The sequence below is a fragment of the Pristis pectinata genome, chromosome 2 (assembly GCF_009764475.1).
Source record: "Pristis pectinata isolate sPriPec2 chromosome 2, sPriPec2.1.pri, whole genome shotgun sequence".
NCBI classification, from domain to species: Eukaryota; Metazoa; Chordata; class Chondrichthyes; order Rhinopristiformes; family Pristidae; genus Pristis; species Pristis pectinata.
This window is the reverse complement of record NC_067406.1, coordinates 62,721,984-62,735,915: the sequence shown is the minus strand read 5'-3', so window position 1 is coordinate 62,735,915 and position 13,932 is coordinate 62,721,984. Positions and strand designations below refer to the sequence as shown.

Sequence of the window (13,932 nt, the reverse complement as noted above, 5' to 3'; positions counted from 1 at the left end):
GAAATAGAAGTTTTAAGTTCCCTTTCATGTGAACATTTGAATCTTAGCTAAGAGCTAACTACCGTCAGTATTTTTGTCGCTGCAATGTCGATCTGCTCGTGTACATTGATTAGTACCTATGATGCAAACAATCAATTGCAGTCAAAGAGTTGAGTTAGATAAAAACAAAAGGTATTCCTCTTCTCTCCATCCATTTGGTGGCTATTTGGCAGCTAATGTTTGTGTCCTTGGATTGTTCTCTTTTGGTTTGTGGAGGAGTGTGGTGCGTGGGAAACCACTGGTGATTTCCTGTTACGTCTGTGGTGCAGAAAAGCCCTGTGATGAAAGACTATCACAGTACTATACTTCTTCAGGATAAACAACCTCTATAAATTTCAGTCTGTCCAATCTGTTATCAGCTGTTTAGTTTAATATGTGTTGTGATATTTCCCTTTCATAAACATATTTATCACAACAGAACTGACAGAAAACCCACCACCCAGATAAATAAATTGTCTAGTAAAAAGCTGAGCTAAACAGACTAGAGAGGGATTAACCCACTTTCTCAACTCATACATTATGAATGATCTCTTGATCAACATATTGGAGGCCAGTTGGCACCAGTGGAACCACAGCCAGCATGAGTCAAGAGAAAAAGTAAATTAAGCAAGAAAAGAACCATAAAAATGAAAAACTGGCACCAAAATACCATGCGTCTCTCCTTAACATCACGGGGGAAAGAGAGGAACCATCTGACTTCTCAGATAGCCTTAAAAGATTCCATAAACTATTTGAAGAAAAGCAAAGGTCTTGTAGGTAGAGGGATAAACATTATTTATCCCTCTACCTACAAAAATTAGAAGAAACTGTCTGACAAGAGGAAAAATAAGTATGATCTACATTTATGTAGCACATTATAGGTCCCTTTCAGGACATACAAAAACATTGTGCTGCCAGTGAATTGCTTCTTGAATTATAAAGATGCACTAGCCAATTTCTGCACAGTAAACACCCACAAGCAATGTGACAATGGCCAGATAATCTGTTTTAGGATTATTGATTGATAGAATTTGACTCAGATACTGGAAGTAACTGCTCTGCTCGGGGACAGACAGGAGAAGAGTCATTTAATGCAGAAAATCCATCCTCTTTTAGCTTCTGTATTTATGATGCTGATCCAGTTAAGCTTCTAGTCGATGGTGATCTCCCAGATGCTGATGGTGGGGTATTTGGTAACAGTAATGCTGTTGACCAACAAGAGGAAGTGGTTAATCTGTCACTTGTTGGAGATGGGTATTGTCTGCCAATCATGTAACATGTACTCATGTTCTTATATGTCTGTATGCTGTCTCAGTCTTGCATGCATGGATTGCTTTCTTAGCTGAGGCATTGTGAATGGAACTGGACATTGTGTAATTATTTACTTATTAGGACACAAAAGAAGGCCATTCAGCCTTCTTGAGAATCTGGTGTTGGACATCAGAACTATGCAAACTGCTAATGGAGTTGGCTGAGACTAATGAGGGGCTTAGTGCTGGTTCTTGATACAGGCACTGGTAAAAAGGGAGGCTCAGTCCCAGGATTTACAGCTTCCACTTGCTGACCTTGAATGCTCCTGCCATGTGGAAAGAGTAAGGTTGAAGAATTACTTTAAGAAGAGATAAAAGCAGAAAGAGCTACCATTCCAAAGTAATGTTTAAAAAAAGGATATTCTTTATACAAAGCGAGAAACAGACCTTCCAATAGGTTATTAAAGCTAAAGCACACCTCACTGCCAATTTTTAAGTTTCCCTTAATTAAAAGCCACTAAGGACATTCTGATAAATGTTTAAATAACAAAATTGTAGCATAATTGATGTTCACACTTGTTAATGACTTGATAATTCTCAGAAGATGTTTTCTGGACACATGTGCCATCATGCTTTGGAGACTTAGTAAGCCATCATGCTTTGGAGATTTAGTAAGTTGCATTAATACAACAGAGTGTGAAGGGAAATGAACAGGAAAATGAGACAAAGTATGAGAATAAGAACACCAGAATCTTCTATTGGCATGTAAATTGTAAGAAGGAAGTAAGGGCGGGGGGGGGGGGGGGTGAGCAAAGAAACTGATTAATTTTAGAGGTTTGGAGTAAGGCTAGAATATTTAATTGAGTACTTTTTAATAGCAATCAACCAAGAAACGAAAGCTGATCAAAAGCTGGTAAAGACAATAGATGGGTGAGAATTGGTGGGCAAGATGTACTGCTTAGACTGGATTAGTTACCTGGACCAGATGGCTTGCATCCCAGGTTGCTCAGAGAAGTGGAGTAGAGGTATTGGAAAGCCTTAATTTTCCAGCCTTCCCAACATACAAGGGGAGGTACCAGAATTTTGGGAAGTTTCAACTGCGATACCTTTATTGAAGAAAGGGTGCAAAAACATCCCTATTAACTACAGTGTAAGAGCAGCGGTGAATGATGTCTGAGAAACAATAATCAGGGAAAAGATTAACAGATGCTTTCAGAGGACATAATGAAGGGGAACTAACACAGATCTGCAAAGGACAGATTGTATTTGAGTAACCCAACTGAATTTTTAGAAGTACCACCAGAGAAGGCCGATGAAGCGAATGCAGTGGATGTGGTCTAAATGGACCATGTTTGAGTTCTTCATAAAAGATTGATTAACATTGTGGACTAGGAGAGTCATTGTCAGCCTGCATAAAGACACAAAGCAGTGAGCTGAGGTAAATGTTTACTGACTGGAGGATTGTAAACAGTGGTACTCCCCAAGAGTCTGCTAGGACCACTGCTTTTATTGAGATATATAAATGCCTTGGATATTGGGATGTAAAATTTCAAAATTTGTCAATATTACCAATCTTGGAAATATGGTGAATATACCATACAGCTGCAATTGGACATGGATAGCAGACAGAAAGGGCAGACATGTGGTAGATGGAATTCAACACAGAGAAGTGTGAGGTGATGCATTCTTACAGAACGAATGTGGTGAGGCAACATTGACTTCATTAAAACACAGTCCTAACATATACAAGAAAAGGACCTGAGGGTTTATGTGTACAGATATTTGAAGGTGGCAAGATGTGGTGAAAGAGTAACAGGCAAGGCATGTGGGATCCTGGGCTTTATAAATATTGAATGCAGAAGTAGAAAAGTAATGCTGAACCTTTATAAAGCTCTGGTTAGGTCATGTTAGATTGATCCAGTTCTGGTCATCGCATTTTAAGAATGCGATGACCAGAACTCCTCAAGTAAGTGCAGAAGAGACTTACCTAAATAGTTCCAGGGTTGAAGTATTTTAACTTTACTCTTTAGCTGGAGAAACTGAGTTTGTTCTTCTTGAGCAAAATAGGTTGAATGGAGATTAGATGGCAGTGTGACCCATTTAGATAAATTAAAACAAAGAAAAGGGCCAGAGTATGCAGTGACTGGGGCAAGAGATACAATAGGACGTGAGGGAGAACAATCGTTTACGCAGCCAGTGGTAATGAGCTGGACCTTACTGCCTAGGAGGTTATTAGAAGCAAAGATAATCAATGATTTCAAAAGGAAATCAGATTGGAACATGAGGAAAATAAACCTTCCGGGATGTAGCGGGGGAAATGAGACTGGTGAATTCTTCAACAGGGAGCCGGCTTGGACTCGAAGGGCCAACTGGCTTCCTTCTTTACAGACGTGACACCTTTATCTTCAAGCTTGATACTTCTGAGGTCATTTAGCAAGTTAAAATTACATGCAAACGATTGGGGAGAACTGAACACTTTTATTAAACTACCGTGGTTTCTTTGCACAGAATGAGTTGCCTGGGCATTGAACAAAGAAAGTATAGAAACGTGCTACTGTTTAAAAAAAATCACAAAAGTAATACGCGTTCATTCGCGTTGCTTAGTTTTCCTTGTCAGTGAAATGTTGAAAATTTAATCTGACTGAATAGAAAACTATGGTTGCTCCCACGAGTCCACTTGAAGAAACCAAGCACAACAGTGATAGGGGATGAATTTTTTTTTAAACTGCAGATGCCAGCAATCTAAAATAAAAACAGAAAATGCTGGAAATACTCAGCAGGTCAGGCCGCATCGCATATCATCACACCTGCCGAGTATTTCCGACTCTTTCTGTAAGGATAGGGGGTGCCGGGCCGGCTGCCACCCAGCGAAGGTGCGCGCACTGCCCCCGGCCGCAGGCACGGCTCGCGGCTGCCCGGCGGTGCGCGAGATCCAGGGCTCGCAGGTAAGATGACGTCCTCCTGCAAGCATCCAATCGGCGCGATCACCGGTGACCAATCAGAGGCCGCGCACAGGTTGGCTATAAAAGGCGGCAGAGCGGGAGCCGCCGCTTCAGTCCGCGGGAGCGTGTTGTGGCGCGGGTCCAGATCGCAGGACCGTCTTGCGCCCAGGTTCCGGATCGCGGGACCACGGCTCCGGGGGTTCTTCTCTCAGCTTCTCACCACCGTCTTCGCTCCTGACTTGTTTCTTCTCTTTCCCCCCCCCCCCCCCACCCCACTTTGTTGCCCGCCAGCTTCCCGTCGCTACCGCTTTGATATGCGCCTGGTCCAGAACATGTCGACGATCCAGGAGTATGGACCTGCGGAATATACGCCCAGCAACCGGGTGATCAAGATCGCGGTGATCGGCGGCAGCGCCGTGGGCAAAACGGGTGAGGAAGTTGGGCTGGACGAGCCTTAACCCGGCGGGTCAGCTGCAGGCGCCGGTCGGTGTGGTGGGTTGTGGCTCTGAGCCCAGGGAGCTGAGCTGCGGGTCAGCAGGTTGGTTCGCCGGGCTTTGATGTGTGTTTTGCAGAGAGCCTCCGACGCCGGCTGCAGCCAAGGCCGTGTCCCCCACGCGGCAGAGGAGGAGTTTTGACAAATGGAGAAAATCGGAGTTATTTTGCTCTGGGGAATAGTGGTCTGGAGAGAAATTCTTTACTGGAGCTCTGCGTCTCCCCGTCCACTGTGAAATGCATTACTTGGAGCGGGAGGGGGATGTGGGGAAGAATCCACGTCTGGGTTGACACGCAACTTCACAATCCCACTTATTTCTTCCTCAGCTTTGGTGGTGCGGTTTTTAACCAGAAGGTTTATTGGCGACTACGAAAGAAATGCGGGTAAGTGCCCATTTTAAGGATGATCTACGGCACCGGGTAGCTTCACTTAGTCTGCATCAACTCTACCGTTCAGTCGAAAATTAAACAATTCTCCATTTGCTGATAATATTTCAGGTACATTATATTCCAGACAAGTACAAGTAGATCGAGAGCAACTTGCACTTCAAGTTCAAGACACACCAGGTGTTCAGGTGAGATTTCTGAATGGTGTTTCTGCCTCCTTTCTCCACCCCTTCTCTCCCCACCTCTAGTGTATATCACATGAGTGAAACCTTGTAGTGAGGAGAATTAAACCAGTGTTACTTCCACCAATATGAACATGGGAATATTCAGGATAGTTTTGTTTAATTCAAAAACTGTCTCTATTGTCTAGAAGATTTGCTGTTTGCTTTGTAGCAATGTTGGGACTGAATGTGCAGGTGGTTCTTCCCCTCCCCAGATTGTACTTTGAGAACACAGGAATAGGAGCAGCAGTAGACCCTGTGGCTCTTGAGCCTGTTATGTCACTTAAGATCATGGCTTATGATCTTGGCTCATCACTTTCCTGCCTGATCTTTGAATCATATTCAAAAAATCTGCAACCTTAAAACATGTTGAGTGACTTGACTTGCACAGTTAGAAAGTTCCAGATTCATGAAATAAAACAGAAAATGCTGGAAACATTCAGCAGCTTGGGCAACATCTGTGGAAAGAAATGGAGCTCATGTTTGAGGTTTGAGACTCTTCAACAGATGAAGGGCTTAGACTTGAAACACTAATAATCCACAGATGCTGCCTGACTTGATGTTTCTGGCACTTTGTTTTCATTTCAGATTTGCAGTATCTGCAACTTTTTTATTTCCAAGGATCACAAGGGAAGAAATTTAAATGGGTGAACCCTTATTCTGAACCAGTATGCTCCTCAATTCTAGCCTACCCTGTGAAGGGAAACATAATTGGCATTTACCTTATCAAGTCGTTCAAAATCTTGTTTCCATAGCATTACTCATCCTTCTACATCCAATGAGCATAGACTCAGCCTGTTGAGCCCTTCCTGATAACTGGGAGTCAACCTAGTGAATTGTCTGATGTGTTACTGATGTAAATGTATCCTTCCTCTAATAAGGAGATCAAAACTGTACAGTACCTGAAGTGTGGTCTGGTGCTCTGTACAACTGTAACAAAATTTTTACTTTTATACTATGTCTGCTACACAAGATTTAATCTCCAATTACCTGCTGTATCTGCATACTAATTTTGTGTGTAAGGACACCTGGATCCCACTGACTGGAGCATTCTATAATCTCTAATATTTTGATAAAAACAGTGAAGATGAACGAAATTCAAGATCAGCCAAGGCAGTGATCAGGGAATGAAGGTTAGAAAAATAATAGAATTAGTGAATTGTTGATGATCCTAGGGTAAGGGTGCATGCGGATACATGATACAAAAGTTTGTTCATGACCAGTGCTCGTAAAAGGCTACTTATGACACTGGCTTGAGGAAGAGTGTGGAAAGGAAGAAAACTATCAAGGTAGAAGATGGGAAGAAAAACTATCATGGTTTATCTTTTCCTTGGAAGCTAGGCTGGATAATCAGTGTCAGAACTTAAAATAGAAACAAAACAGCTTGGAAGGCAGGTTGTGGCACATCATGGAAAGAACATTTGATGGGTTTGCAGGTTTCTGTTTGGCATTGTTTTATTAACCAAACTGACCCCTTTGCCATGAAATAATGGAGTTGAATTTGGGCCTCAAAGTCTAACCCCTAAAAATGAATACTGTAACTTTTATTCCTATTAGCTTCTTAGCAAAACCAACCAACGTGCTTCATTTAAGCTACCAATATATGTGGCTATCAATCCATGCAAAGAGACGATGGGGCAGATGACCAAAGCTTGGAGAAGGAAAGAAATGGGAGAATGTTAAGATGGGAACTTTGGGGCTTGGAGCCTTGGCTGATGAAAGCTGTGTGAAATGATTACATTTGAAGAGCAAGGCCAGCATTAAGACATGTAAATTTTCTTGAAGGTGGGTCTGGAGGATTAGGGGAATAAAAGTATGAGGGATTTGGATGAGAATTTCAAAATAAGGCATTGCTTAACTGGGAGTCAGTATCAGTGATTTGGCACATGTAAAGGTTGAATGAGACTTAGTGTTTTTTTAGGATATAAGTAACAGGCTTTGACCTCATTTGGAAGGCTGTACCAGAGTAATCAAATCTAAGGATAACAGTAGCTTGGATCAGTTTCAGTAGCAGAAGAGCTGAAATACAACTGAACAATGTTAGTTTGGAAATGGGTGATCCTGGTGATGGTCCCCAAGTCTGGTTAGCTCAACCTAAGGTCTGATGGAATAGGGTGTAAATAGTCTGGTGAAGTCTTTGGCATTTTCCAGGGAGAGGGAGTTGACATCCATTGTTTAGAAATTGTGGCTGTGACCAAGGATTATGGTTTGGCCCTCCAACATTAAGTTGAAAGAAACTTCTGCTTGTCCATTAGTGTTGTCAGATCTACAGATAGAGGAGTGAGGTAGATGTGGGACAGCTAGGTTTCTTCAGTGTGCCTACAGAATGGGGTAGTGCAGATAAAAAGGGGCCAAGGACAGACCCAAGGGAGATGGAATGCTGATGAATCATGATACAAATGAGTGGATGAGAAGGAACAGAAGAGGGGAGCCTCGCCTGCCTAGATAATGTTTTGGAGATGCATAGTCTGAGGCTGCAGATGGATTAAGGAGAATGAAAAAGGATAGGTTGCCTTCATCAAAGTTACTTTGGCCATAATTAACTTTGAACCTTTTTGGTATTTTGGCAGGGATGGAAAGTAACTGAGATACTCTGGGAATGATGAGCACAGATTTGGGATGTGGCACCACAACATTGATGACTCTAACATTAAGGCTAGAGGCATAGTTTGTATGGATGGAAGAGCAAGGCTTGTCAAGGAAAGGACTGAAAACTGATTTGAGGGAGATAATTTGCTGTTCAGCAAGAATCCATTCATTTTCCTGACCATTCTCATCCTAGCACACTGAATAATCATTGTACAGCATGACTCCTAACTGTTGCTAGTGATTTTTTAAAAAAAATCTGGGTAAAGTTTTGTTGTGAGCAGGCAACAGAAGGCAATGGGTCTGGCTAGCTGCTGAACCAGTTGGTGTGCTTTAGCAGATTCCCAACACACTGTAACACTTCTGTTGCCTGAATTGAGAAGTTCTGCAGTTTCACGGTCCATTAATCTGCACTCTGTGGTAAGCTGCTGGACACATGTCAAGTCTGTTCTTTATCTTACTACAGTTAAATCCAGAGCAGAAAAACAGGATCTGACATTCTGAACCTCTTTATGGTATTCCAGTAAGGTGATTACTTGAGTACATGTGATGAAGAATTAGTCTTTGGAAAAGCCTGGAATTTCTTTGCACCAGTGAATTAAGAGCAGTTTTGTATAATGTAGAGGAGTGGAGGTGGTGCCACGGTTGCCTCTTTTCCAGGGTTTTGACTGCAGCAGTTCAGATGGATCCCTTCAAACCCATCTGCCATTTCAAAAGTCAAAATTTTGGGAACAGTTGTTTTTACTTGACACTTAAAGTAATCTTGAAGTAATTTTACTTGTGTGAAAATTGGAGCAGAATAGAGGTAAAATGCTCAACTGGGATGTGGAAATTGTTCACTAAAACACTGCACTTGTAAAAAGACCCTGCCATGAGAGTCAAAATTCTCCTCAGTTGAATACAACATGCAGGTTTTGGTGTGTCCATTAGGGCTAGTTTTTGTGTATGTTTGGATGATGCATATTTAGCAAATATTCCAAGAAACCAGTGATTACAACTTTAATTCCTGTATATTGATTAACTGATATTGATTTGCTGATTAATACTCATATTCAACTAGTTTGTCTTCCAAATGCCTCTGGTTAACACTCCATTGTGGGTTGCTTCCTACTGTGAACTTTTTCATTAACCTCTGTAAAGCTGCCCCCAGTGATCTTTTTTACTACCTCCCAGGTGCTTTTGTGCTATTCCATTTTTCTCCCACTGAGATCTGTTCCAGCCTTCATTCCAAGCCAGGGAAACCACGCTTTGATACTGAGCTATGAAGAAACTGTGGGAGGCCCTTCATACTTGGAATGCCATTTAGATGATGACTCAGAATTTTAACTAAAATGAGAATAAATTAATGAACTGGACTTTATGACTACCTGCTGTGATTACAGATTTTTGGCTATTTGCTATTTTAAGCCACACTGCATGTTTAAAATAAAAATCCCAGGAGTTATCCTGAGCTTGATCATTCAAATGATAAAACTGAATATTGCATTCAGTCATATTGGTTGAATTTGTAACTTTGTCCACTACCCTGTATTTGAGTTATAAACAGTGAAATGGTACTGTCTAGTCAATCTGTTTCCTGCAAATACAAGTGCTACTTTAATCAGACTGCCCCTTTGATTTCTTGCTGAAGTTTGACACTTTTTGTGCTTCTGAACTATACAGCTGAATCAACACAGCTCTGCAATAGTAAAACCATTATGTAGTTCAGACAAAACCAAATGATCTAGAAATGCAACATGGCACATATTAGGATAGCTTTTGTATTTGACCTTTGACTCCTTGTCTACAAAATAAACTTCTCACTGCAGTATTTAAACTAGATAGAATTGGTGACATCTCCATTTATCCTGTTTCTGCTTGGAATAATATCAATGCTATGAAACCTTTTCAGCATTTGCATTGATCAAATTTTATTTCTGTTTCTAGATAAATGGACAGAGTCTGAGCTGCAACGAGCTGCTTAACAGATCCATACAGTGGGCTGATGCAATTGTGTTAGTCTATTCAATCACAGACTACAAAAGCTATGAAATGATTAGTCACCTCCATCAACATGTCTGCCGTGTACATCCAGAAAACAGAGTTCCTATCATAATTGTAGGAAACAAGGCTGACCTCCTTCATGCTAAACAAGTGGAACCTCATCATGGCCTCCAGTTAGCAAACATACTAGGATGCACCTTCTATGAGGTCTCAGCCAGTGAAAACTATAATGATGTGTACAATGCATTTCATGTGCTTTGCAAAGAAATTAGTAAACAACAAATGAGCAGCAATGCTGAAAAAAGAAAAACTTCTATTATACCCAGGCCAAAATCACCAAACATGCTAGATCTAAGGCGGCGTTTCAAGCAAGCTCTTTCTGCAAAAGTAAGGACTGCAACATCTGTCTGAGGTTGACAGCTGAAGATCCTGGTATCTGAGGTGTTTGGTCATTGATTTGTAAATTACTGTGACAAATCAACCTGAGCATAAAGATCTGGAAAGCCAAGGTTATACCAGAAACTGAGTGACATGCCTGGAACAGACTGCCCATACTTGGATCTTTGATCGTTGCCAATTAGTGATTTTTGAAAATGGGTATTTCAGTGATCACTGCTATTCTATTGAATATGGTGGAAGCAGATCTAAAGTATCTGAAGTTGACTTCTGAGCTCCCTGTTGGATGCCTTGTAGGGTTTGTTAATGCAGTTTTTGTAGTGAATTTTGAAAAATGTGTAGTGATGGATGGCCAGGTGGGACAAAGCTATTTCAAATGAGTCTTTCTGTTAATCCCTGTTATCAATCAAAAATAGATCAGTTTGACTGCTTGGTACCACCAGTTGCTCTGTTTTATAATACTGTTTCACCTCATTGAATGCAAGGGTAATCCTGTTCCTCTTTGGGTAGTGGGAATGCATGGCAGGAATTCAAAGTTTTGAGCTAGCTTTGTTTAAATAAAGCTACTACATAGGCCACATAGTTTTGTTTCCATTTCATTTTGGCCAGTAGGAAGTAGTATTTGGTGCTGTTCAAAATGATGTGCTTCAGTCCCCTCCCCCATAGTGATCATGAAAGGATATGAAAATATTGATCGAAGTACGATAGAAGCACCTGCAATCTCATCCCACCCCCAAAACAAAGCTTTGAAATTGCAGGAATTCAAATTGGAGTTGGTTAAATAAAACTAGGTGTTGTCCACCTGAGCTTTGAGATCTGACCTGTCTTAATGGGATAGCTTTCCTACAGTCTTAAGTGCAATGGGCTTGGGAACCTCCTTCTAAATGCACTTTATAGAAGCCATGTTCTTTGATCTCTGCAGCAGGGATTCCTCTCTGAAGGCCATGCACTTTCCAGCTTGTTGACAAATAAACAGTTTGAACCCAGTGTCCTAGTTTTTTATGAAAGATTTATTTACTTTCACAGAATTGGATGTTTACCTTATCCTTTGTCAAGCCAGAGTGTGCTCATTTGCTGTTTGTTTTGCTGCCTTCCAATCATTGTAATGTCAGCTGGGTTCCAAGCATACTTGTGTGACCAAGTGTTTCAACCATATCTAATCCTAACAATTGTAGTTTTTGAATTCCATGTTTGTATAGTGGGTCACTTATACCTGCTACTTCTCCAGTCAGGCCAGAGCTTGTGCTGTTTCTTGCATTTAAAAGCTGTTCTTCTCAATTAAGTATATTTAAGTGCACCTGAAAGTGTCTAAGAAAATACATGTCACTGAACATTTTAGGCAAAATTATGATTTTTGTAAAGTATTTAATATCTTTGCCTCTTAGCCATTTAGTACAATTAATGTAGACAAATGGAAGTTGACCATTTTAGGATGGTATTCCATTCCTGAAGTCTTTCACTGAACACAATGGTATGTTATTTCTGATATTTGGGTTTTTTAAAAGCAGGAGTACCTTGTGTATATAGAGTTCTAAACTTTAAAGCTAGTGTAAAATATAGAAACTGCTTTGAAAGTTCTGAGATGAGTTTTACTTGTTCTTTGGCCTTGATAAAATGACAAGTAGTTATTCACATGGAACACTTGAAGGTTGGGCAGGTTATTTTACCATTATTGTTTCATCTCCCTTCCAACAAAAGGGTGTTCAGGCAAATTGCAGCATTTCCTTGTGTAGTATTTTTTAAATAATATGTGAATGACTCAGCTATATGATGTATAAATTTAATTATTAGGGGAAGGATCTGATGCATTAGCTATATTATAAATTTCCCTTGTAACTGATTTTACATCACTGAAAGGTGTATTAAATGTGCTTAAAGTTAAAATTACATTCCATTTTTCCAACCATTTAGTACACAAAAACCTGTAAATGCTAACCACATTTGGCTGCTATATTTAAATAACATCTGACTTGAATTTACAAACTAACTTTATTCTTGTCCTGTGATGACTAAGGTAACTTGCAGATGTTCCAAGCCACTTTTATAACTTCAGATGCTTAAGAACTGCTTCATTAAGCATGGAAATCATACAGCAAGGTGCTCTTTGTTCCACCTGACCATCAATTTACACATCCCATTCTATCACTCTCACATATTTGGAATAATTTACAAAGGACTAACACACCAATCTATAATCTTTGGCATCTGGTAGGAAACTGGAGCACTGTTTATCCCCTGCCCCCAACGTGGGCACAAGGAACATGTGCAAACTCCCAACACCACCAGGTCTCAGGACTGAACACAATACCCCAAGAAACTTAATTATAAAGACTTTGGAATTTAAATTTGCTTACATAAATAGCTGGATTAAGTCTTGTTGGTTTAAGAATATTTCTAATCTTGAAATTTGCATTACCTAAGCAATACATTTTATGTCAACTATTAAAGTACAATTGAATACAGGAGCTCCAGTTTCTTTAAATTATCAGAAATATTTATTGATATGAGTACTGATGAATACAGCTGTTTCAAGAGTGATTATTCCAGATCTCCCTCACTGCCTGTTTCTGCTAGAGTTCCTAACATTTTGATTACTTGAAATATGTATCCTGAGGAAGCTGGCTTATGATCCATTATGTATCTATAGGTGTTCTCTCCTTGTTCTTTCCCTCCCCAACCCTAGGATGAAACTGAAGGACAGCATATGACCACCAAAATGCAGTTAAAAGATAATAGCAATTTCTGTATATGGTCTTGTGTAAATTATAGTAAACAATTTTAGCACTCATTCCAAGTGCTACACTTGTTGCAGAGAACTGAGCTAGGAACATCAATGGAATTATTCTGATTATCCTTTAACTTCAGTGAAAACCTTGCATACAAATGGAATTTCCAGCAACATTTCACCTTTGTGCTTCATAGTTGCCCTGCACTCCAGGTAAGATCCTACTGATATTTTAACATTGACAAATTGCAGCTAAATTACTTTTTAAAAATCAAAGGTAATGCCAATGTGAATGAATTCATATCTCCATTTAAAAACATACAATAGTAGAATATACAGTGAAGATTCTGCCACTGGAAACAAATTTAAAATATGACTTCCATGCTCTTTTTTAAAAAAAATCCAACTAAGTGGCAAAGATCACAGATGTTGCAACCTAATGACATAGCACACAAGCTGAGTGGGGCATGAGAGGAAAACAATTCTTAAAGCAATGTTTGTGTTTGGAGATTGCTCATTTTCTTTGTTCACATTTAATGCTCTTTCAAACTATATTATAAACTTGGGTTCAAAAGTGTGATAAAGTACAAAATGAAAGTTGAGATTGTCAGTGTAGGGGCTACCTGGGTTATGAATGACCTGACTTACAAAAGTCTGACTTTACACAAATTCTCCCATGCATTTTTCATGTTAGTAGTAATAATGTTAAGTTTTCATGGCATTTATTAATGAATGGATACAGTATACCAGTAGTTTAATGGGTAGTGTTAGGGTGATTATTCAATGAAATGAAAGCAAGTGTATGCATGATAATGGGTTACTATAGAAAACAGATGTTTCTAACTTATGGAGAAATCAGCTCATGGACAGTTCTCAGGATCTCTTGCATAACCTGGGGACTGATTGTACACTTCAGAAGATTACAGATACCA

General features: G+C 40.0%; 1 protein-coding gene across 1 annotated transcript; it reads left to right on the top strand.

Moving 5' to 3' along the window:
• Nucleotides 1-4,275: 4,275 nt before the first annotated feature.
• On the top strand, nucleotides 4,276-13,819 carry rasl11b (RAS-like, family 11, member B). The gene is made up of 4 exons (XM_052036392.1): nucleotides 4,276-4,639; nucleotides 5,030-5,086; nucleotides 5,201-5,277; nucleotides 9,823-13,819. The coding sequence occupies exons 1-4, from the start codon at nucleotides 4,525-4,527 to the stop codon at nucleotides 10,288-10,290; spliced, it is 717 nt and encodes a 238-aa protein (XP_051892352.1). The 5' UTR covers nucleotides 4,276-4,524; the 3' UTR covers nucleotides 10,291-13,819.
• The last annotated feature ends 113 nt before the right edge of the window (nucleotides 13,820-13,932 follow it).